Source organism: Dermacentor albipictus, chromosome 1 (assembly GCF_038994185.2).
Source record: "Dermacentor albipictus isolate Rhodes 1998 colony chromosome 1, USDA_Dalb.pri_finalv2, whole genome shotgun sequence".
Taxonomy (NCBI): domain Eukaryota; kingdom Metazoa; phylum Arthropoda; class Arachnida; order Ixodida; family Ixodidae; genus Dermacentor; species Dermacentor albipictus.
The window spans coordinates 425,238,162-425,264,117 of record NC_091821.1 but is presented as its reverse complement, the minus strand read 5'-3'; the positions used below and the strand labels follow the sequence as shown (position 1 = coordinate 425,264,117).

Below are 25,956 nucleotides of genomic sequence, written 5' to 3'. Positions count from 1 at the left end.
ATCCACCCTTGCACAAAGGCACAAAGCCCTTGCAGGCAGGCATGGTCAGCGACATTCAACGCAGAACAATGCTGATACTCTAAACTACTTGATCAGTCAACTCAGCATCAGAAGGTTCAAAGCGTACAATGAGAGCAGAAGCACACCGCTAACACACCGACTGGCCGATCTCCCTCGCTACCACGCCCGGCCGCGCGCCAGAGGGCTGCAGCGCCGTCTCGTGGGCAGATCGCATTTCACTTCGCCCGCTGGGAAGGGGAGGCGGGAGCACTCACGACACTATAAAAACCTTCCAGCCTATCTAGTTCTAGGTCTAAGTTTTGGACGGGCCATCGAAAGTATCTCTACCTCAAGTGTCGCAGATAATGCCACGATGCATTCCAATAGAATATGGTCAGCCCTACAAATAGTGTTTGAATTGTGCCACTCATACCTGGAATAAGTTTGAAAAAGTGACCCACTCTAGAAATGCTCACAAGGAGTGCTCAGCCGTAACCCACAATTTCGCGGATCGTTGTACAGCTCCGCCGCTTCTTGTGCGGAATTGTTCTGCCCTCTACAGCGCCGAGGGTCTCGTCCCGCCCGGAACTACCGACACAGTCTACTTAATACGAGCTGTATGACATTAATGAGACCCTTATTTATGTGCTTATGTGCTTCGGCGGTGATCAAGTCACTGGGTCACATCCACTGATTCAAGAACCGCCGTACCTACAAAGGTACATGCACAGGCGCTGTAACAACCAATCTGCAGCCTGTGACAGAGAGCCAACACTGTTGAGTATTGCATCTCCTTCCAGATTTTTCCTTCCTTGCGCTGCTGCTGCTGCTGCTACTGCTGCTCCTGACCATGCCTGCCCACAAGGGTAGGACATGCTTTGTGCCTCTGTGCAAGGGTCGATGCAAGTCACCTGCGGAATAGGTGTCATTGTTCCGAGCGCCTGCCGATCTTGTTCACTTGCATGAAGGGGCCAGAAACAAACAAGACGACAAGGCAGTCGACAGTACATTCGTAGTGTGTTCTCGTCCTTTTGGTGAACGCTACATGCAGAGAACATTCAAGCACGTGATGAATAGGGAGATTGCACTAGCACAATAGAAGTTAGGGACGCAGCACAAGCACAGCACAACACAAAAAACAAAACAATTTCGGCGGCAGCAACGAGCGCAAGCGGCCAAGCGAAGTGAAAATATACCCACGGTAGGTGCTACGGATGCAGCACAGGCGCAGCACAGCCTACAACAAAAACACCACGTTTGCAGCCGCAGTAACGAATCCCGACAACAAAGCAAAGTGAAGATATTTTAAATGACCGCTTTATTCTATCCGACCTCGTGCTGCTACGACAAGGATCAAGGTGTGCAGCTGTTAATATGTACAGATGAAGAAGATGTACAATGGATGATTATATGTGAAGATTATGAAGTTGAAAGTCAGGCAAGTGTTGCGCGCACACTAATTCCCTCTCGCTGTGGAAGCGGCCGCCTGGCTGTGCGGAAGTATTATGAAATGCGTCGAGTATATGGTTTTAAATGAGAGACATGCACTATCTCTGTCCCATGGCATCGGTGACCGCGGACGGCGTTCTAAGGGGCGAGACGCGGTAATTGACAGGGGATGTCTGTTCAATGACCGTACAAGGTCCAATAAAGCACGTGAGAAATTTTTCGCACAAGCCGGGAACGCACACAGGTGTCCAAAGAACTTCGTCACCAGGAGGAAAAAACACAGCACGGTGAGTCGAGTCGTAACGACAGTTGTGAGCGTCCTGGGAGATGCCGGTGTTAAGGCGGGCAAGGTGACGGCAGTCCGCAAGGCGAGACAGAAACTGTTCTGAAAAAGGAGCTGCTGGGTGTACAGGAGTCGAAAGTAACGATACATCAAGAACGAGACTTGGTGAACGGCTTTAGACGAGAAAAAAAGGTGAAGAGCCGCTGATGTGTTGCATAGCCGTGTTATAGGCGAATGTCATGAACAGCAGGATTGCATCCCAGTTCCTGTGTTGGGGCGGATGTACATCGCAATCATGTCGAGAGGTCACTATGAAAACGCTCCGTCAAGCCGTTGGTCTGCGGATGGTAACTGGGAGTCACCTCGTGAATTGTGTTTGAGCCGCGCAGAACTTCGGTAAGAATAGAAGAGAGAAAGACTGTGCCACGGTCACTGAGGAGAACATGCGAAGCGCCATGGCGTAGGAAAATGTTGCGTTGAAAGAAACCGACGACTTCAGCAGCAGTCTCCGATGATAGAGAGGCTGTCTCCCCATAGCGTAGCAGATTGTCTACGTCTACGGCCGTTACAATCCAACGATTGTCATGCGAGTTCGTGAGAAGGGTACCATACAAGTCTATTCCAACTACTTCGAAAGGTGGAGTGGGGCAAGGCAGGTGTTTTAAAGAGCCAGAAGGAGCTGTTGTCGGTCGTTAGCGGCTTTAACAATGAACGCAGGAGGCAGCGTACTTCGCGACGGCTGAGACAGGCCAGGCCAGGAGTAGCGACTTCGTATTCTGTCGAAAGTCTTGTGGTAGCCCAGATGAACGGCCATCGGATGATCGTGAATGGCTTCGAGCACCTCACGTTGCAAAGAACGTGGTATGGCCTGGACTCATGTGTTGCCATCTACGTGATAAATGTAGCGATGTAAAGCCGAATCGTGCAGCTTGAATTGATTAAGTTGTCGACGAGTCGGAGGAGACGAAGAACCTTCCATGCGTTGGAAAATAGTTCGGCAGTATGGGTCGACACGTCGTTGGGACACAAGGACAGATGGGCTGTCGGGTCTTAGTCAATCAAGGGTTACGATGGGTAAAACCGATGAAGAAGACTCGGGACGTACGCTAGTACGGAGAGGCGATGGTGAATCGTCACGGTTCGGCAGAGGGTAGCGTGATAGAGCATCGGCGCCTTGATGCTTATTTCCAGCCGTGTTGGTGACATCAAAATCGTACTCCTGTAAGCGAAGCACCCAGCGACCAAGGCGACCCGCTAAATTCTTTAGCGATGAAAGCCAGCACAGTGCGTTATGGCCGCTAACAAATTCGCTGCGCTTGCGCCCTCGAAAACTCAGCGAAGTTGCGTATGAAGCGCCGGAAATAAGCAAGTCCGAGAAAACTGCGCAGATCTTTTTTGACGAAGCGGACGGCGAAAGTCGAGGACGGCAGCAAGCTTCTCAGGCTCCGGTCGAATACATTTCTCGCTGACGAAGTGCCGCAGAACTTTGATGGTATTTCTGGCGAAACTGCAGCTTTCTTGTATTGAGCTTCAGGCCAGTGTTTTCAAGACAGCAAGGGTTTCATCAAGACGTTGCAAATGTGAGAACGTGGTTGAAAACACTAAAATGCCGTCGAGGTAGCACAGGCAGGTTTTTCATTTAAATCCACGCAAGACATTATCGATCATGCGTTCGAAGGTTGCAGGTGCACTGCAGAGTCCGTAAGGCACTACATTGAAGTCGTAGAGTCCATCAGAGGTGGCAAACGCCGTTCTTTATTCGTGGGATTCGGACATCGCTATTTACCAGTATCCCGATCTAAGGTAATGGCTAAAAAAATATTCGGTGCCGTGGAGCAAATCTAATGCATTGTGGATGCCTTACGCATGATGTTGTTCAGCGCACGAAAATCGACGCAGAAACGCACTGAGCCGTCTTTCTTCCGCACTTGAACAACTGGGGAGGACCAAGGACTCGAGGAAGTACGTATGAGTTTGCGTCTAAGCATGTCTGATACAGTTTATTGGTGATTTTGCGCACTCTAAGAGATACGCGGTATGGGCGCAGCTGAATGCGGGAGCCATCAGTCTTTTTGCGGTGACGAGCGACGGCGGTCATACCAAGAACGGGCGAATGGACGTCGAACAAGAAACTGTGTTTGTTCAATAGGACGAAGAGATCTTGACTTTGGGTAGGCGTTAGGTCAGGGATCATGGTTGCCGACAACGGTGTGGAAGAAGCATTACTTGGCGGCGATCTTGACTCGGCTGGCACTGTCGAAAGGGTGACAATTGCAACAGGATGAGTGTCAACAGCGCAAGTGACAGTTGATCCCCGAGACAACAGTTGGGGTTCGGGAGTTTGGTTTAAGGCGGTGAGCAATGCAGACCCCTCAGAGAAGCGAATAAGACCAGGGCTAATCAGAATCCCAAGAGATAGGGTATGGCCGTAGGGTAGAATGAGTACGTCGCCATCCACAATGTGGCAGGAGTTGACACTTATCATGTCTTCTCTCTGTAACCAAAGAAGGTAATCGGAGGAGGTGACAAGACGAATGCGTTCTTCGTGGTCAGGAAAATAATTTCCGGTGGCATCCATTTGTATGAGGCACTGACGACAAGAGATGGAAGCGGACGCGGAAGATAAGAAGTCCCACCCCAAGATGAGTTCGTGGGTACACTCACGAAATACCGTAAAAACAATATGGTGATGAACTCCGTCTATGAACACACAAACAGTACACTGCGTGATTGGACGAATAATGGCGTTGGTCGCTGCACGAAAAGAAGGGGTGCGAACGGGAACAAAAGTCAGCACGCATAATTGAAATGGCAGCGCCTGTTATAATGAGAGCTTCGACGTATACACCTTCTAAAAACAATGACGCCAAGTTGGACGGTTGCTCCGCAGGAATTGTAACCTATCCAGTGGATGCAGCTTCCCCTCCTAAAACTGCATCGGGGAGTTTTCCGAGAGGGTGTTTGTAACATGAGAAGCGGGTCAGAGAAGGCGACCTGCTGCGGTATTCACGAGAATTCACATGCATATCAGTCAGGTAGGAAGGAGAAGGTGACCGGTGATAAGAGCAGCGGTAGGACGTGCGCTGATAGCCCATTGCTGGATGGAAGCTTGTACGTTTCTCGGCAGTGTAGCCACGTTGCTCATCCTGTTGACGCCTACGACGAAAATGAGAGATGTGCCATCGATAGCCACAATAGTAGCAAATGGGCCTGGCAGGACGCGGAGTGGAGTAGTAGCGCTGCACACGCACTGGCCGTGACAACGAAGCCACTGCAGAGCAGTCTCCTGGAGTAGGCTGAGGGGCGGTAATGGCTGGAGAGAGCACCGCAACGTTGGCATACGTTGGTACCGGATGAGTGCAAGAGCCGTCGGAGCACGGTGGACGCGATGCGGACGAGATCTCTTGCCGAATGATGTCGCGCAAACCGGTCGGTGGAGAAGGAAGGGTACTTTGCGGAGCGCAGGAACAGCACCGCCCGTGAAGCTCTTCACGGACGATGCCGCGGATCAGCGTGCGCAAGTCCACGGTCGAAGGGAGACGAATGTCGGAGGTGTCGGTGCATAGCCGAAGGGACTGGAGCTCCTCAAGTCGCTGACAAGTAGTTATCATATCCTTGATGCTAGCAGCAAGGGCAATGATGGCGACGGTGTTTATGCCTTTCATTATGTGGCCTATTCGGTCGCTCTCAGACGTGGTGGCGTTCACACGCTTTCACAATGCAATTACATGCTCAGTAATTAACTAATTATGGGATTTTACATGCCAAAACCACTTTCTGATTATGAGGCACGCCGCAGTGGAGGACTCCGGAAATTTAGACCATCTGGGGTTCTTTAACGTCCACCTAAATCTAAGTACACGGGTGTTTTCGCATTTCGCCCCCATCGAAATGCAGCCGCCGTGGCCGGGATTCGATCCCGCGACCTCGTGCTCAGCAGCCCAACACCATAGCCACTGAGCAACCACGGTGGGCCACATGCTCAGTGTATGAGGTGTACGATTCCCCAGCGAATTGGATGCGCTCACCGAGCTTCTTCGCGGTATTAGCGCGAACAGCCTGGGCACCGAAAATCAGTCGAAGCTGTTGCGTGAACGTCGCCCAGTCAGGAAGATCTGGCTCACGATTACAAAATCAGGTTTTCGCGACATCGTACAGGTAGAACGGGACTTTCCGTAATTTCTGTGAACTGTCCCACATGTTCAAGTCACTTACGAGGTCATAGTTTAGGAGTAAGCCCTCTACGTCATCCCCGCGTAGACCAGCGAAGACTTGAGGGTTGCGCTGGCGGCTGTTGATGGTCACGACGGAAGGCGAAGTATGCAGGGATGCAGCGGCATCCGATGTGCCTGGATTCACTGAAGCGAGCACGGCCGGTGGTGTTATGCGCTGACCCGAGCGGAGCTCCAGGGAGAACGTGCGAGAGGTCTTGGGGAACTAAAACCACCATCCACCACTTGTAAGGAACCGCTTTATTCCAGCTGAGCTCGTGCTGCTACCACGACGATCAGGCTGTGCAGCCGTTGATGACACGTACAAATGAAGATGTACAATGGATGATGATATGTGTAGATGATGATGTTGAAAGTCAGGCACGTTTTTCGATAATGTCTATGCCAGCCTTGGTGTGAGGGTCCCAGACAGTATCTGCATAGTCGAGCATTGGCCTAATGACTGTTTTATGTGCCTTTAATTTGGTAGCACTATAGTGCAGTTTTTAGTTTAGCTTAGATTACTATAAGGTATTATTGTTAATCTATGAGTTGTTGAGTTTACGATTCGCGTTGTGTTCCTTTCTTTTACTGTCTCTCAGTCTCTCCTGAACTCGGCGAAATGGTTTTTTTTTTTCATGCCGATTCACTATTGTACTAGTCAGATCGATATATCGGCTTTCTAGCACTTTTTACTTCCTCTTAATAATTCGCACGCACCTGCAGAAATTATTTTGCTACAGTTCATAAAACACTAACTTTACCTATATGTTACAATTTGTTTGCAATCCTGCTTTTATTTGTCTGTCAGGGTTGCAATATGTGTTTTCCCTTCTTTTGCAATGGCCCGGGACTACAGCAATGCTGCTTAAGGACCTGATGTGTATGCAACATCTTTTGTATGTAGTTCTAAGTAACATTGCTAAAAAGTGAAAATAAGAATTCCCACTTTCTGGGCAAGCCTTCAATAAAATCGGCAGACTTCTTGGGAAGAAAATAGATTGTGTGCATCAGCTACTCATCGGGTGCGGGATAACCGTCGGCAAGAAAATCTTGCAGAAACCATTCAATATGATTGTGAAAGTAAGTCATGCTTGTTCTGTTTTGTGTCGTACTCTCTGTATGCGATTCCTTTCTTGACGTGAAACCTCTTTTAAATCGGTCGGAGGGTGTAGCTTGATAAAACCGCGTACAACGAAAACATATGTTATAACATTATCGTTAGTATCTTAGCAACCGTAAAACCCACGTGCCTTAATTTGGTGTGGTTGCGTAGAAGAAAGCAACCATTAAACAGTCGCGCAAGTGTCGCGTGCACGGATGGCGTTGTTATCGCACCACGCGTGACACAATCGGGGTTAAGTTTATCCTCTCGCTCGGCGTTCAGGGAAGCATAGCTCGGCAGTACGTTTGTCGATCCGAGCGGTAGCGGTCATGTTTGGGAGATCTCGCTCAGCTATGGGAACTATTAAAAGCCAAACTCAAACCATGCAATGCTCATCAGAAGCTATAGAAGTCCGACAAGTGGGCAATTTGTAAAAAAATTTCGCGATTGTTCGGTTATGGTCCACCCGCGTTCGACAGGCCGGTTCCAGAAATGGCGTGAAGAGACTCGGGCAGCCAGAGAGACGGATGGCAATTCACGCCCACCACCTTTCACTAGGGCTGTTGCTCTAAGAACAGGAAGCAAGCTCGAGTGCGTGTTTACGGCGTAGGACTCCCGCTAGCTGTGCCATCGGTTAAGCACGTATGTGCGCCTTCAAATGCGCGAATAAGTGTCATGTGATTTACATTAGTTTCGTTGTGTACAGCAAGCAAGCCGTCACTGGATGGTGCTTGTGTCGCATGCGAAGATCGTGCTCTTGTCGCTCCACGCACGATGCAATCAGAGATCAATTTAGCCTCGCGCGCGGCATTGATACAAGCGTAGCTCGGTGGTACGTTTGTCCATCCGAGAGGAAACGTTTCCGTTTGAGAGAGCTCACTATGCCATAGCTGGCATCCGTTATCAAACTCATACCGTGGCTTATCGGGAGCTATAAGGCCTGGAAGTGTGCAATTTGTAGCAGAAATGTCATGCTTGCTCGGCTACGACCTCCAACGGCCCAGAAATAGTGTGGAAAGGCTCGCGCAGCAAGACAAAGGAATATCGAATGCCTCTGACCACAGTGCACCGTTCCAGGCTTCACTGGAAACGTAGGAGCACAAACTGCCTCCGAGTGTAGCGGGCTCGAGTGGCGCAGTGCAGTTTTTGGTGTCACCCGTAAAATTGGGTTACTTTCATTACCCTACTGCCCAAAGACCACCTGCAAAACAAACGGGCCCACTACAAAAAGGGAGGTTGCTCGACTGCAAAATTTAACCGTAAGACCACCCGCCCCCTATCTGTAACATAAGTGAGGCATATAAAGAAGCTTTCTAATGCCTGAATAAATGCAACGTGCACATTTTGTTTTACATCACTTTCCCTTCCCTAGTGCCCATACACTGCCTGTAGCACGCACAATGCTTTCCGCGTACCGCAATGCGGCTGCATCCCTGATATAGCCTATACCAATTATTTCCGTTGTTTCGTGTGTGTGTGTGTGTGTGTGTGTGTGTGTGTGTGTGTGTGTGTGTGTGTGTGTGTGTGTGTGTGTGTGTGCGTGTGCGTGCGCGTGCGCGTGCGCGTGTGTGTGTGTGTGTGTGTGTGTGTGTGTGTGTGTGTGTGTATGTGCGTGTGCGTGCGCGTGCGCGTGTGTGTGTGTGTGTGTGTGTGTGTGTGTGTGTGTGTGTGTGTGTGTGTGTGTGATTCAAGAATTTCGCATGCAGTGACGATGACTTCATATGTAATTCTAAAGCATTTATATTTATTCATCAATATCATTTAATTATTCTAAATTTAGCATGGCTTTCTCATGCAGCCCGCAGATTTTTATGCGTACCTTTTCGCGTACTTTAGCAGACCGGTGAAGCATTCGAAATGATACCTTGTGCTCGTGCCTTTGGCTGATGTAACGTCTGTTGGCTTGTTTCATTAAAATGCTTCGCTGCCTATGCTCAGAACAAGAAGCGGGATGATGTCGGATCAGAGCTCCAACGCTTTCGCACCAGGAGGCCAATTTAGCGCTTCCGCTCGTGTATGGTTGTGTACGCTCGTGTCCGTAAAAGCTTATACACAGATGATTGAAAAATTCAATGGCCCAATTTCGATTTCACATTGGAACGGTCTGTGTGTAAAGCATATGTGATAGCCTGTGACTCATGTATAGGCTATCATGCTTGACACGGCTGCTAGCGCATTCTGCAAGGTTTCCTTTGTAGTGCACTATGAATAAAGCAAAAATAAATCTGATCCATACAAGTGATACAACGATATACACAGAATTTGCCACAGCGGTTCATGTTAGAACGTGATTTTCTTTTTCCGGCACCTGGAAGCAGACAGCAATTCAGCAATCCTACTTTCGAATCATTTACCAAAGTGCTATTCCGTTTTCAATCAGGGTTTTTGTGGTTGTGGGGGATCACTGGCCGGGGTGATGGAATTGTGCATTATTCTATTTCTCGTGCACAGATTGCCTACATTCTATGCTGTTAAGAGAGCAAATAATGCTAAACAGTTCTGATGTTAGCCGTTGTTTTATAGCTTTATTTTTACGGTGTACGTTTGGTTATGTGTTTCAGTTTTCCGTCTCATGCAATCTCCTACACTTACATGATCACCAGGTTGTACATATAGTGATTATACATGCTTTGTATTGTTTTCTTCTTGCCGGCGGGCAAGCCGCAGTGAGGTGTTAATACACACCTTTCGTCTGACCTGCAGGTCACGAACTAAGGTATGCCTGGCTCGGGATGTACCGTGAACCAAAACTCAATAAAGAATTCACAAAAATAACAAAAGTAATGAGCTTATTCGAACGCACAGAATTTAACATCTGCAATATTTTGATGACATAATTATCTACTTAAAGAACTGTCACTCAAATGAGCGGATGTTTGGCTTTCATTATAACAAGCAGCAAAAAAAAACCAGTAGAAGTAAGCCTATAGCAGCTTGACCCGTTAGTTGAGTGAGAGAACAGTGCGTATGATCAACAGATCTTAGTGATAGCCGCAATATCGTCTCAGCAGATCCTCGTACGCCTACTGTACTCTATTTCACGCATAGCAAGCAACGATACAAATAGACTTATCTCACTGCGCTAATTTGCGACCAATAAATGTGCACGTCACATGCGGAAGAAAGATGTCGCGCAACTTTATGCCAAATCAACCAGCGTTATTTTGAACACCACAGTTAGAGCTGAAAAAAAATTTGCACATGTTTCGCTCAAGTTAGAAACCGTTCCCCACGCTTATTTTTTTTTTCTCCACTTTTTCCATTCATGGAAAGAAAAAAATATGGGTCCAGACTGCTGCGCTTGACGTCGCTTGTGTTCGTATTGATAAAAAAAAGACACCCACAGTTTGTTGCATATTTCCTCGAGTTCGTCTTATTAACAATATCTTTGTTAGACGGCAAGACTTCATACACTACTTATACTGTCTGCACGATTCACGCACAAACATTTAAAATTTTATTTTTTCTCGTTTAAAAATTAACTTTTTTTTAGACTTCTCTCTTGCATACTGCACACACGTACGGCTATGTAATAGTTTCCCACAAATATCCTTAGGACGACCAAAAAAGAAAGTTTTTTTTTACCTAGACCACGAAACGTTTTGTTAAAAAAAAGTTAACTTCACACTATTGTTTTTCTTTGTTTCAGGCAATCTGCTGAACCTTCCAAGCATCAAATATATTTTACCTATACTCTGTCAACCGCGCTACCATATTACGTTTGATTTGTGCCTTCTATATTTTCCTTCGTTCGGAAAAAAATCCAACTTTCCGGTCCCAAAATCGCTCGTAGTATTCGAACAGTTGAAAATTTTGCTATTTAGGCAGCCGCACTACTTCATTGTCTTGCCGTACACGCCATTTCAGCGACTGGATCATACAATGTGCCTTGGAAAAAAGAAAACGTTGACCGATGCCGTATAGCTCAGCTGGGCTAGAAAAAAAAATCCTCGTCAGAATGCTAGAAAACGTTAGGCAAGAAGCATAAAAGAATGAGCTTCTAACTTCAACGAACATGTGGAAATTTATCCAGCTATGTATGTCACAGTCGAAGAAACGCTGGTTGATTTGACGTTGAATTATCCCATACTGGAAGCAAAAAGGCGAGCACATAATATACGACTGGTCGTAACCAAAAGACCATAAGTGGTGCTTGTAATATCTCCATCATCAGTCCATTTCACGTCCACCGCAGTACGAAAGCCTCTCCAAAAGATGTCCAATTACACCTGTCTCGCTCCAGCTGACACCATCGTAGGTCTGCCAGTGGTATACGTATATTTCGGTTCACAGTGTACACTGCAGACCGAAGAAGATTGGGCTAAAGGTGTTTCGCAAGATCTGACAAAGGCCCAGCCTCCTTTCGGTAGGTTGAGTACATGCGGTTGCAGCATAATATTTAGAAAAATGTTACACAATGTTTACGAAGTCATTAAGAGTAATTCAAACATTTTCCACGCCACACGTAATATCAACTACAAATAAGGAAAAATCTATTTTATGCGAAGCAGTGTGCGGGGAGCCTACCAAATTAACGACCATGACAGCACCAAGACGTAGGCGGCTGTTTCATGACCTACCATGACACACATGTCATATTATTCATGTCATGACCGATCATCTATGTTCGTCACACACTCTTGTCATACTGTGCCAATTTCGGCACATACCAAGTTAACGAAACGACCATGAGAGCACCAAGACGTAGGAGGTTGGATAGATAGATACTGTCAAAGTCGCGAATGTTCGCCAAAAGATGCTTGGCATTTAATAACATGTACGAAGCTAAAATACATTTCAGCAATACAAGTCATTAAGTAGCATGCAAAACTGTAGCTCAAAAAATCAGTGATTGCTTGTTGCAAAGCATTGTTTACAGATTTAGAAATCATAACGAAGTCGCTGATGAAGACAAAGGTTAAGATACCGGTTTACATCTTTCCTAATAACAAACTCTTTAAAACGTTTGAAGGAGGGTTACCATTTGAATGCTCCCTAATTAGAAAACTGGTTTCTGGATGAGCTTTTAGGGTACAAGGTATGATAACCGAAAGTTTTTGAAGGCCGCAATTTGTTCGTGTCGTACAAACTCATAGTGTTTGTGTCGAAAATCGTAGGATGTGTTAACGTTTAGATACTTGCTCAAGGTTACGTTTATCTTTTCTGACTAGTTTACTTATATTAATTGATAATTTCTTTAGATATGTTTGTGGAACGTTGAGCAGGCTTTGTTTAAAAATGAACTTTTCGTGCTTTCACGTAGTAGTGGATTTTCAATAGCACGTACAGCCCTTTTTTGGAGTATGGAACGCTTCATTATGTTAGTTTCCGTAGTCGTTCCCCATATCAGTAATAATGCAATAATAGCAATAATATGCAATAATAGAAATAACAGTAAACAAGCGAGTAATACGATAGCAGCTTATCTCGAACGGGTAATGCACATCGAGCTTTATTTATAATGACTATAGAACGAGCTACTTTCGTGGATAATTTTATTTTATTTTAAATAATTTTATTTTTATGCTCTGAACACTAGACACATTGTTTTGCAAATATTTAATAGCAAGTGATTTGCTTTTATCTAGATTGTGAGTTCAGCTAACCATGCATATACTATATACTGTAATTTTTGACAATATTGTCCACCAAAAATACATTCGTGTCGTCTGCATAAATTACAATATCCTTAGTACCTTGCATGTTAACTCTGCCGTTGATGTATATATAGTAAAAATAGGACGGGATCTAACATAAACACTTGTGGTACGCCTGTTGAGATTATTCCTTTGTTTGACTTGATATGATTTACAGTTGTGCATTGCTGGCCATTATTGAGATAGTTGCGAAGTCAAACGCTACTCGTCTTATACCGTAATGACTCAAGTTTCTTTGTAGTATGTCGTGTGCTACTGAATTAAAAGCTTCACGCAGGTCTAGGAAGATGCCTGCTGTTATTAATTTGCGCTCAAAGCAGTCAAGCATTTTTACCTTTGTACCTAGTAATCCGGGTTCCGAACTCTTGTTTTTTTTTTCTAAACCCAAATTATTGATCGACAAAAATGTTGTTATCAGAAATGTACCTATGTAGACAATTGTTAATTACATGTTCAGCAACATTGGCGATACGTGACAGCACAGAGATCGGGCTATACTTATTTAGGTCATCGCTGTTACCACCCTTGCAGGTCACATTGACTTGGGCCTTTTTTCTCTCTCTCCTGGGCTAATCTGCTGTCTTCAGGAAAACAACCACAGGTCAGCATGACGTTACAAATGTGCGCCAGGGGACGGGCGATAATATCGGCGATTTCTTTGACTGGTCTTATCACTACGTTATCGACGCCAGGTGCGCACTTGAGTTTGAGACAACACATAATATTAAATGTTTCATTTTGACTGCATGGTAATAAATATGGATGGATGTTATGAGCGTCCCCTTCAGAACGGGGCGGTGGGTTACGGCCCCAAGCTCTTGCCACTATACTGCCTAATGTCCTACCCAAGTTAAAAAATAAAAGCACAATAAACTCCCACAACCACATTTTCTGATCCCTATTGCGAACTTTGCTTGTGTACATCTCCGTTTTTTTGTCGTTTCCCTACTTCCACCAAACTTCCAATCGCCTCTTACTAATATCTATTGCGGACATGTTTACTTTACCCCTGCTCTCGCTGAACCCAAGGGCTTCAAGGAGGCCAGTGGTGCCTAAATAGACCACTGGGCAGATGTCTTCACATTCTAATAAAAGATGCTCCATCGTTTCCCTAGCTTTGCCGCTGCCAGCACATGCTTCTTCTTCCTTCTGATATCTCGGTTTATAGGTGGGTGTTCTAAGGCATCCTGATCTAGCTTCGAAATGTAATGAGCTTCCCTTTGAGTTATCATAAATTGTTTCTTTCGTGATTTCCTTTTTTCCTCTTAAGTAGTTACTCACGGCAGGTTTCTTTTCCATTGCCGCCACGCATGAGATTATTTCAGCCTTTCTGACTTTCCGCTTGATGTTCTTTGTTGCTGTTTTGCCCACCCTGCAGGCCACATACTTGCTGGTAAGCTTCCCAATTCTCTTCCTCCACTGTGAATCAATGTTTTTCCTGTACAGATATACCTCAGCACTGTCCCAGCCCATTTACTTTCTTCAATATTCCTCAGTCGTTCTTCATAATCAATTTCACTGCGAGCGTCCCTCAGTTCAAAACAAGTCCACACCATATCACCCTGCACAGCTTCATTTGTAGTCTTCCCGTGAGCGCCCAATGCTAGGCGACCCACTGACCTTTGGTTCGCATCGAGTCCTGATTGTACCCCCGATTTCAAGCAAACAGCCGCATTTCCAAAAGTAAGTCCTAGAAGTATTACACCTTTCCACATACCGCGGCGCACCTCGTACCTACTGTATCCCCATAGCGCTCTGTGCTTCATTATGGCTGCATTTCTCTTCCCCTTTACTTTTATTCATTTTTCCTGTGTTTCCATATATCTATTGCCTTCGTTTATCCATATACCAAGGTATTTGTATTCTGTTAACCGAGGTATTTCCTGGCCCTGTATTGCCACTGTCTGTTCGCTGTATTCATTGAATATCATAACACCTGATTTTCTAACACTAAATTTCAAACCTAGATTGTTGCCTTCCTGTCCACACATATTAGCCAGACGTTGCAAATCACTTTGCTTGTTAGCTAGCAACGCAATGTAGTCCGCATAAAATAAACCTGAAAGCTGCTACTCTACTACTGTACCCTCCTGTTTGTATGAGAGATTAAACCCGATATTACTTCCTTCTAGCACCCTCTCCATCCTCACTATGTACATCATAAACAGTGGTGGGGATAAAGAGAACCCCTGCCTCAGTCCCTTGTTCATATCAACTTTCTCCTCGTTCCTCATCCCTTCCCATTCAACGCAAACGGTGTTTTCTAAGTAAATATCTCTCAAAAGCTGCAGACAATCGTCACCAGGCTAAACAGTGGTTCAACAACTAAAATAAAGGCTAGTATGCTTCGCATCCTGGGCTTAACCTTAGCTAAGCCACAGCCATTTTTTTCCTATCCAACAAACGTGATGTTTCTCTTTCCGTATTTCTGTCATTATTACACTTAGAAGCTCACTATATTCCCACTCTTTACGTGGCCATTTGCAAACTTCATCCTCGACTCTAGTGACTATATGTGTTATTTGTTCAGCGTTCAAGTTTGGACTGGCCATTTTGCACTCCTTGCTCTCCCTTTCCCAACCACATATCCCATTTCCAAAATGATACGTTTATAGTACCTCGCTATGCTGCTATACCCTTCATCATCAATGATCATTTCTCTCAACTTACCATGAATTTCTTCTGTCATCAAACAGTAATCAATGGTTGATTGCCGGTTTCCCACTTTCCACGTGATCTGCCCTTCACACTTAGACCCTGCATTCACAATAACGAGGTTATGTTGCTCACAAAGGTGTTGTGAGTTCCCGTTGTCGCTGTAGCCATGTAAATGCTGTATGTGGGCATTCATGTCACCCAATAGGATAATTTCGGCATCATTCCCGAAACCCTTAATATCAGCACTTATGCATTCCACTAACTCTTTATTCTTCTCCGCGCAATTAGTTCCGGTCCACAAAAACGTAACGCCCAGCCAAGTTTATTTCTCACTCATTGCACCTGATAACCAATGATGCTCTTGACATTTTGAATTTACTCTGTTCCATTTGGCTCCCTGATGGATGAGCATTCCGACTCCCCCGTCTTTTCTTTCCGACTTAGCTCTGCTGCACCCTTCCCAAACATAATTCTCAATCACTGGTGGGTCTTCCGAGTCTCTAACGTGTGTTTCTTTAACCGCATACACCCCTATTTGTTCTCTATTTAACTGCCCTCAATCTCTGCCCACTTTTCCTTTCTTCTGCCATGCTGCATGTTTATGTAGCCTATTGCATGGTGAGCTCTCTTTCGTGCTTTCCTCCCTCTTCTGTTATTGACGGCGATGCTATTCTGAGTTTCCCTTAGGGGACTTTCTTCATTACTACCTACTTCGGCCTCCTGAGCGCCCATGGGCCCCCTAAAGAAGCAACTGCGCGACCAGCAAGTCGCCAGCCCACTTCTCGTGCAAGCCTGTAATTGAAGTGGATCCCGTCTCGTTGAAAACCATCACACCTTCTCACTTCCCTGTTTACTTCGACAAGCTCGATACCTTTCTCTCGGCTCATTTTCCATATCACCTCATTAGCAGCCATTACGGCTCTTTGTACGTGAATGTCACGTACAGGCACCTCCGGCACCGTTCACACCACGATCTGCACCTGAGGGGATAGCTCGCGCAAGTCGTCCACCCCCTTCGCCAAGCGCTGGGCTAGTCATGTTCCTTTCCTGTTTAGGACGTCATTTAGCCCACATGCTGCTATGACAAGGTTGCGCACGTGGGGATTTTCCGCGAGCTTTTCTTTTGCTTGCTCCATGACAGCACCTAGTGTCCGCCCTGGAAATGTCCCTACTGCCACTCTTTTATCGCCTTTCACCCTCTCCACAATTGCTTCTGAGCACCCAGCCAGGTTTTAGTCGCCAGCGACAATCACCATTTCACTCCCTCCTACCTATCCGTGCTTCCCTTTGTCCTTTTCTGCGTGATTCGGATTCGACAAGGGGACTGACCCCTGTGCTCCTGCTTTTTTTCTGTGGCGGCCTCAAGGTAGGTGCCGCTCTTTCCAGCTAACCCCTGACCACCTTGCACGTATTCCACGTACTTTGCTGAAACTCCCTCTACTGTCACGTCGGGGGACTGCGTTCCATTGTCACCACCATTCTCGTTCACAATGGCGCCCCTGTTCAGCTTTTCCTCGGCTGCTTCAAGTCTTTTTTCTGCTACCTTCCATGCATCACGCTCCCTATTTAGCTCCTTTTTGAGCGCTTCAACCTGTTTGACAAGCTCTTCCTGGAAAGCCTCCATTTTCTTCAGCCTAGCGTCGACATCACAGTATGTGCCGATTGACTCGACTCCCTCTCCATTCTCATCCGTCCCCTCATCTGCCTTGAGGGGATCCTTCGCACACTACCCGCTTTCCCGGCTTTCTTGCCATAAATTGCACGGCTTTTTTCTAATGCAAATACTATGATACAATTTTACTACAATAACACAGAGCACGTGCCTTCTAGGAAATACCGATATGCACAGGATCTACATCCTTAAAATGTTGCAATGTAATTCTCACCAATGTTTTAAAAGCAATCAAGACTGCAGAGACTTAAGGTATGACACGTTTTCGCACGTGTTCAACCATGCGGCCACGCTCTCACTTTCCTATTAAAACAGACACAGTAAAACCACAAATAGCTATTAGTCTTGCCACTTCCAAGCTACTATTTAAAGGTTATAAAGACTTAACGTCCCACCCGGTTGCACGTGTTGAAGCACGTGGTGCGAGAGGACGCTCTCAATATCCTGCAAAACCAAATGTACACGAAACACACCCGCGCACACGAAAAGAGAGAGACAAAAAAATAGAACTACCCAATTACTATTTAAAGGCTAAAAACTCGCAAATGAGAAACAGAAACAAGCTCAAAGCATACACAAAAACTTATGATTTCTTCGCCGCCATGGAACCCTGAAAAGCACGTCCATTCGCCACAACATCGCAAGCAAACTCCCATATCTCCTGAACCACGGTCGTCGTTTAAGTATCACATTAATCACCGAAGACCTCAACGTGTGAAAAATTCGAAGGACGCCTAAGCTTCACCTTTGAGAGTGGAACGCGATAGCATTCAAAGACCCCTGACTGCTTTTCACGCTTCCCAGCAACTGCAGCTTATGTAACCGTAACGTTTACCGGGAAACACTCGCGGCGAACGCTATGCATGAAGGCAAGCTTTCTGGTAGAAACGCCGCCTCTTGCGTGGGTAGATTTTCTGTTATTGTTTCGCCCTCCTAATATTTCAGTCTGAGAAAGCTAACATAAAAGATGTGCGCTGTTGGTGTTTTTTTTTTCGTTAGATTTGTTTTTGGGCTGCCGTTCTTAAAATTCCGAGAAATAGCTTTGTAAAGAATGAAAGACAAGGTATGTGCCACTTTGGTGGTAGAAGAGTTGTTGGGTATGCGTGGTTCTTAATTTGGTTCGAAATTCCTTTTGCCGAAGCAACGTTCGACTCTGGGCGCCGGACGCGGGACGCCGGACGCCGAAAGCGGCTTGCTTAATCTTGATTGCAAGTCAAGGTTAGTCTGGTGGTCTTGCTATGTTGCGGCGTTTAGCCATTAGTTCGGTGCGCTGCTCGTCTGTTTCCTGGGCGATTCGTTTCTTCTTCATCTCGTTCTGATGTCGATTCCAGGCCTCCTCCTCCTTGTCAGAATTGTCGCCCTCCACACTGCTGCCTCAACTGTGGTTGCAGCGCACGCGAGCTCTCCTTTTCAATCCTCCAACTTTGTTACCAGGCATGCGGCGCAGCAAGGTGAAGCGAGTGGAGGCGAGCGGATGGCAGGGACGATGTCCACCATGCTGGACAACGGTTAATTCCATTATATTGTTACGTGAAAGCACGGTACGGAAACTATTTGCAGGTTGTATTTACAAGGGTCGCAAGCACTGGCCAACATGTAAGCCAGCCAACGTCAAGAAAGGCATGTCGTCGTCATCAGATCAGGCAGTGGTCGCTTATGGGTACATCCAACTACATCCAAGGGTCAACATCATGCTCTTTGAGTAGCACGTAGCATGAACCCCGGTGGCAAAAGAGCCGGCCCGGCGGCACCAAGGGCCCACAGCAGTTGAAGGGTGGCAGTGCTTGAGTCTCGAAACATGGACGACGTCGCTGGGCAACGGAACGGAAGATGTAGTGAGACTGGAGGACACAACCTTGTACGTGACGTCAGTAAATTATCGAAGGACGCGGTATGGGCCCATGTAGCGAGAAAATAGTTTTTCAGAAAGGCCCACACGTCGGCAGGGGGACGAAAGTGTCACGAAGGCACACGGAGCAAGACGTTCGCCGCGGTGTGGCTGGTCGTAAAGGCACTTCTGATTGTCTTGGGAAGCAGCAAGTCCACTACGGGCTATCTGCCACGCCCAATGAGCTTGTGCAATGGCGTCGCGTGCATATTCACCGCTCGAAGGGGCAGAGGAAGGAAGAAATGTGCCCAACGTTAAAGTTGGTTCACGTCCGAACAAAAGCTAAAAGGGAGAGTATCCAGCAGTGTCGTAGCGGAAGGAATTATGCGCGAACGTCACGTATGGCACTGCAAGGTCCCAATCACGGGGAATGGACGGGCGGGACAATCTGCGTGTATGCACGCTTTGAGCCAGCGAACGTTTTCTAAAGATGAACCGGCTGGACCAGCAAAGAGTGTTATTGAACGTGTTTAAGAATTTTCCAGAACGTCATATGAAGTCGATTTCATCATTCTCCAGTAAGAAAGTATAAAATTCGTACTTTGCGCCATTTCTCAGTTAAAAGAATACAACAAACGCTTAATTTTGCCGTTCGTCGATCGCATTTATATCACACTTATGCCAGTGCACTATAAAAACTTCGTCCGTTGGTAGTTTTGCACCTTGCCCCGAGAGATGCGTTCTAGAGTGCTAGCTTTGAATTACCATGCGCGAAAGAAAATTTTAAAAAAAGATACAGAAATACCTAAGAGTGTCCAGTTCTGTTCTCCTTGACATATACTTGACCAATAAAATTAAAAAGTAAGCAAGGTCCTGAAACTTCCAGGAACATGATGAAACGCCTTTCACGGCTAATGGCACAGCTCACGAAACATTGGCCGCGCAGACAGGCTTTCAAGTGCCTTCCGGTCTCTGGGGTTTCGGAGCAACCCGTTAGGCAGCATCGCTTCCTGAGAATCCATTTCCGGTCAAACATGCCTCTTTAGTGCGTCAGTAGCAGTGCCTGAATGACCTACTGATGTTCGGGAATCGATGTGGTCCAGCCTATCGCGCGACCTTCGCATTATGCAGTGATATCGGTTGCAAGCCTACACGTGGCACTAGGTGCATGAGAGGCACTCGCCACCATTCGTTTTCAGGGCAGCTCTGGCCTGCGGTACTGGCAGAGCACAGACTTTCAGCCGCGTCCTCTGAAGTTTGGACACTTCTGGAATTGTGCATTCTTTCACCCAAACTCAATCCGACAGCTTTACAACGGTGTGCCCTTGAGTAGTCGACTATATCGAGCTGTTTGTTTTTAGTGCTTCTCTACAAATGAGGTTCACGAAGTCAACTGAATGGAGTGTCGCAGTATTCACAGTATCGCAGCAACAATGAAGCCAGCAGCAATTGAGCCGGTGTGTTGGTGTGCCACAGTGCACTAAGGTGAATCCTGGTTCTCCGGTCAAGTGTTCAGCTCCGCTAAACTTCAAGATAAATGGCAGGTAACCATTTCATCAAGCGCACATCTCCGTGGCTGCGACGAGAGAGCTCCCGCCTGCGTAGGCACTGCAACAGTATCCCGTGAAGAAAACATGTACGGCAATCACTATATTATTAGCGGCTGCCGCACGAGTTTGATCAGCGGGACTATTTCTGCGGTGGTTGTCTTGCTTTAATCCGGCCTCTCGACGACGACAGCCGTACTTTGCTCCTTGAGAGTCTGCAGCTTGCACCATTCAGTCACGGGGACGCGTACTGTGCCTCGTCCCGATGGAGTCGTACCTCCGGCAGCTGGGCGAGTGGCGACGCGGAGCCACAAACTTCTTCGGGAACAGTCGGGGGCAGTTGAAACCGACACCTCCTTCAGTGATCGACTTGAGCCGCCTGCGACCGGCGCAGGGACAGCGAGGCCAGCAGCAGCTGAGCCGAAGGCGCGGATCCTTCTTCAGGGACAAAGCCACGTCCGCTCGTTCGGGTGTGCAGGAAGCTACGGCCAACTGCTGCCTGACGGCTCGAGGTTTGTACTCGCAGTCTACGGTTCCCGGGTTCATCCAGATGGCGCAAGCTCGGAACCCGTTTCGCATCATCATCTGGTTTGTGGCGTTCGTTGGCCTCGGGTCGGTGGCACTGAGCAACCTGTACGAACTGATGCACGAATACTTCCAGTACCCGCTCACTGTGAACATCCGACTAGAGGACGTCAACAATGTAGAGTTTCCGGCCGTCACGCTGTGCAACCTGAATCCTGTGCGAAAAAGTCAGCTGTGCGGCCAGGAGACTGACCTCGACTACACCCTCCAGGAGTTCCTCTGCAACAAGTCTGCTGAGTCGACGGTGGTGAGCGTAGCAGAAATGAGCAGCGTTGCAACTAGCACCCAGCGGCTTAATGTCAATATTCAGACCCAAACTTTAGACAGGCGTCAAGTTGCTACATGAATTGCAACAGTAAAGCGAGTAGCTTCTTAAAGCTTTGCAAGGAGAAAACTTCGCCTATAGTGTCTATACAGTAAAATTTTGCTGGCGGTCACAGGAGCGATGGTCACGATACCCGCCTTGACAACAGATAGGGAGCGGCCTACAATGGACCCTTTTTACAGCAAAACGTCCTCGTGAGAAAGTCAGTTCTGCTGAAACCTGCTAAGTGTATAAAGATTCATGCAAGAGATAATTTGTCATCCACCTGACAGTAGCGCGAAGCTACTACCGCACCGTAGTAGCTACAGTATCACGACGCTAAATAAGAATAACAGTAGAGTGAATCATCTGAATAGGCTAACAAAATTATTTTTACAGTGCAGAGAGCACGGGCCCAATGCACAAAGCTTTTCCTTCGTAGGAACTTCTTGTGAAGTTTTTTGGAAAGATCTTAGTACGTAAGGTTCCATCCTGCTTTTTGTATTTATTACTCGTAGAAGAGTGATACGAATTAAAGTTAGTTCATTTACTTCGCTTCGGCAGTGTGCGGTATCCTTATATGGAAGGAAGAATGTATATTTTCTAACGCAACTTAAAAAACGTTTTTCCTGTTCAGTGTAAAAGTGTCAGAACATGTTCTGTTCTTATGTGAGGCTATGCAGAACTTCGTACCCCCAAAAATATGTCGCTTGTGCTCACATTTATCGCAAAGAGCAAATCAGATCAGGATTTCTCTCAGCAACGATTTATAAACATATCCTTGTCTATTTTTTGCACTGCGTACTGACTGGACGCTTACTCAGCGGTGTGCTATTTTGTATTGAGGGAATTTTCTAAATGAAGCAGGCCAGCAAAAAAAAAAGATTGCCGGCTCTCCCGTAATCTACAGTTGATGTAATGATGAAATGGCTATTGGAAAAACCGATTTATTGGAGATGATACCAGCCACAATCTTAAATGAGTGTAGCGCACGCTCGCAACGGCGCACCACACCGCACCACCCCATACTGTGCACTGATCCACATGGACGCTGCCCAGCTAGAAGAAGAAAACCGGCTGGCACGACAGGCAGCGAAAGACGCCAGAGAGACAGAGCGCACTGCGCAGCTAGAAGTGCCTAAAGGAGGCGCCACGCAGCGTGGCGCCATCACTCGAGGCGATGCAAAACCTGCGCCGCGGAACTCACGGACCACTGGCGTTCAAAAGAACACAGGCAACTTTGTCTGAATGCCAAAAGATTACAATGAAGTATACGGTGCGATGTATCTGTCTTTTGAACGTCGCCATTGGAAAGGACAAATAAAACTTCAGCGTGCTAAAAGTTACAGCTTGAATGATATTGTGAACAAACATTAGGAAGAACTCGGAAGCAATATTTTTTGTAACTTGTTTCGGCGGTAAGTACCGTATATAATGCGGTCCTGTACAAATGGTTGGAGCACAGAGACCGCATTTTCTTAAGTTTTGACTGGTTGCCCGAATGATCTCGTTTTGTTCTCGCTACTTGCCCGGTTATTCTCGTTTAAGCACCCGGGTGATGGCTCTGGCTTTTGGCTCAAGGTCACTTGAAGGTCACCGAAAACGGGAGTTAAAAGCATTTCTTGCTTAATATATCGCGCTACTGCAGCTCAATATTGCCAGACGGCGCTTGTGGTGGCACCAGGTACTACTAAGTCGACTTTGCTTTACTGGCTCCTAACAGACACGAGGCGAGGACGAAGACCAGCTCGAACAGTTCGTCATGTGGCTGGCTACTAAGCAGCGCACAGAGCCGGAACTTGCCAAGACGTTGGGCCACCAACTAGCCGACCTGCTTCGAACCTGCAGCATTCAAGGGATCAAATGCGATTTGGACAGGTTGGTAGCGCGATTTTGGCAATACGCACCCAGAGACAACCACGGTCAGATAATCACCCAGAGTCACCCCCAGTCAGATAATTAGTACGTCTCTGACGTCGTCGGGAAACAGCGAAGTGATGACACACGTCATACGATTTCTTTGTGATCGTAAAAATTGTTTTGAATCATTCTGTTAGGGCAATAGATACTGTTTTACCTAAAATCAAATTGTCTACTCTTCTCCGACGCCCTATGATACATTCCAGAATGAGAGCACTTTATTGGCTCGATCTCGGTCGGTTCTAAGTTTTAGCATGAATCGTTTCTAGAGCTAGATATTTTTTTACAGCCAAGCTGTATAGCTCTGGCACCTCCCAATTCGTCTGTCATCTCCGTGGGCAAACACTCGGGATGCGCGCGCCGCCTGCGCCGCTGGGTTCCCTGCAGCACTAGAAGATGGTGCTCACCTCCGCGCATCCGCGGCAGCAGCGGCGCCGGCCGCGCGTCGGGCAGACAACAAAAGAACCAGAAAGCTCGCCTTCGCGCATAGCGTCCGCCGCAAGCGTTTCCCGGTAAAGATTGCGGTTGCATGGGCTGCAGTTGTATAGAGCGGCAACTGTAGCATACGAAGCAGGGAGTTACGTACTCCACGTTACGTACTACACGTTCGTATGTACAAGAAGAACCCACCTAGCAACTTATTTGTGTTCTGAAAGTGCTTTGAGAAGGACACGTATTGTGAGGACTCCTGAACAGCATCGTGATATGAGGCGCGGCGAAAGTGTTGTTAAGTGCATTTCTCTTCTCTCTGGTCCACTCCTTGTAGGCGCATGAAGTAGCGACGCAAGCCAAGTCGCAGGCCGTTGAGACGTCTCAGGCTGATAGTTAGGTAAAGTGCATATGAATGTCGTCGTGTGGATAATATTAGGCTATGCTGGAATGGGTAATCCTGATAGTTGTCGTTTACAGCTTCGCTGTCCAACCATCTTCGCAACGTGGATAGCAGACCATTTTTTCTTTTTTTATTTTTCTCGTATCTTTATGTCTTTTGTAGTACACTGGAGCTGAGGAGAAAACCAGTGAAGAACAGAAGAAATGTATCGCTTACCATCTGACCGAATCTCTGCTTTCTCCAAATTCAAATGAAGCTGTTCGACGCAGTCGTTCACGCGAAACCGCTTACCAAACTCGCTTCAATTTTGTAACCCAAGTGGTCTCATCCTGACTTCGAGAAAATGCGCCAACCAAACATCTTGCGTGGACACTTAATCTGATTAATCTTTCTGACTTTCACTTCTTGTTATTCCTCTTTCCCTTTTGTGACGGTGTAGGTATCCCATAGCTGAGGTGTGTCTCTCTCTACATGTGCGTAAAGCATTACCCATCTATACTTGCAAGAACTCGGTGATACCCGCGAATACTCAGATTAACTTGGGGTGCGGCTGGAGCTTGCAGCATACCCGCACGACGGCGATGATGTTGGAAAATATTTAACAAATTTCTTGTGAAGCGATGTAACAAATGTGTTCTACTAGCATAAAAAGTTGATCGGCTCGAAATCTGCAAGAAATACGAATTTCCGCGGAGCCAGAGCTAAGACGCTGCCTTCTATTCATGGCCCGTGTTCACCAAGCATCTTTCTGCTGAAGTAGTTAAAATCAAAGCGCTAAAAGACAAGGCCACAGTCACAATGCACAGGACAGGTTGTTGTCCTCGTCAACTCGTGCCATCAAACATTTCACTAAGCTATATCTCCGCGGAATTCATTTGGTTAACGTAAAGGGCACTTCGCATGCGAACAGACGGCGGCCTATCGTGATACGCCGGCGCCTATCCCGACAGACAGGTGGCAGCCTATCGAACATTATCAGTGAATGCGGTCGGCCAATGGCAAGCAGATGCTGGAGCGAAAATTGTTTTGAATTAGGATCCAAAATTGATCGGCGCATTCCCCCTAATGTTTCCAATACAAAGAAGGTGTTCCCCTGTTTTTAAGGGCTGCAAGCCAGAACTTTATGGAAATTCAGCTTTATCGCAAAAAAAAAGGACTTCCCTGAAGTTTTCGCGCCTATAGCACATCGCAGCCAGCTCCCCGTAAATTCCGAGAAAGCGAACGTGAAAAAGGAAAAAAAAGAAGAAATGTCGCCCGGCTGTCGAATAGCCGTGTAGGAAGCGGCACTGAAAAGGGCGACATTCGGGCCAGTGACGTATAGAGCCGGCGAATGAACGACGCAAGAAGTTGCAGTCCGAGTCAATAAGTGCGACCAACTCGCACTTATGCCGCAACACCGGCTGCAACACCGGCGAGGCAGAACTGAGGAAACTCGAATGCAGAGAGAACATATTTTCCACATTCATTGGCTCGTGTTTATGCAAGAGGTCTTCACGATCGTCTAGCGACATTCTCGTGCATATACCTTAGTCCTCTCAATGACGCACCTGATAACTACATCATCCACAAAACATAGAGCGAGAGAGAGAAGCAGCCGGCCTCCTATTATTATGCCCCGAGGTAACTGCAACGATGGAGTGCTCCTAATGATATCATGACTACCTTATTTCCTGCTTTCGGCTGTACCTTACCAATATCGTGCCCACTGTTCTGATGAAAGATGGTGGCCTTGGGTTGCTGTTTAATTGGAAACAAAGGTATGCTTCCCGCAAGCTTTGGTTGCTTCGGCGAAAATATGCATGGGATCCATGCAGACACGTAATACACAAGAAAATTACTAGAAACGCGCGTTGTATACGTTTATTGTCACGGCTGTGATCTTGTGTTTGGCACACTAGATTGCAA

General features: G+C 46.8%; 1 protein-coding gene and 1 long non-coding RNA gene across 2 annotated transcripts in view; one reads left to right on the top strand and one right to left on the bottom strand.

Moving 5' to 3' along the window:
- Window positions 1-25,956, bottom strand: part of LOC135896535 (uncharacterized) — a 79,182-nt gene that overhangs the window by 5,708 nt on the left and 47,518 nt on the right. The window lies entirely within an intron of this gene.
- The window catches only part of LOC135897586 (acid-sensing ion channel 1-like), a 40,047-nt gene continuing 34,766 nt past the window's right edge, over window positions 20,676-25,956 (top strand). The window contains exons 1-2 of the mRNA XM_070532699.1: window positions 20,676-21,242; window positions 23,023-23,177. Coding sequence (XP_070388800.1) covers window positions 20,676-21,242; window positions 23,023-23,177 — 722 coding nt within the window. The remainder of the gene's footprint in view (window positions 21,243-23,022; window positions 23,178-25,956) is intronic.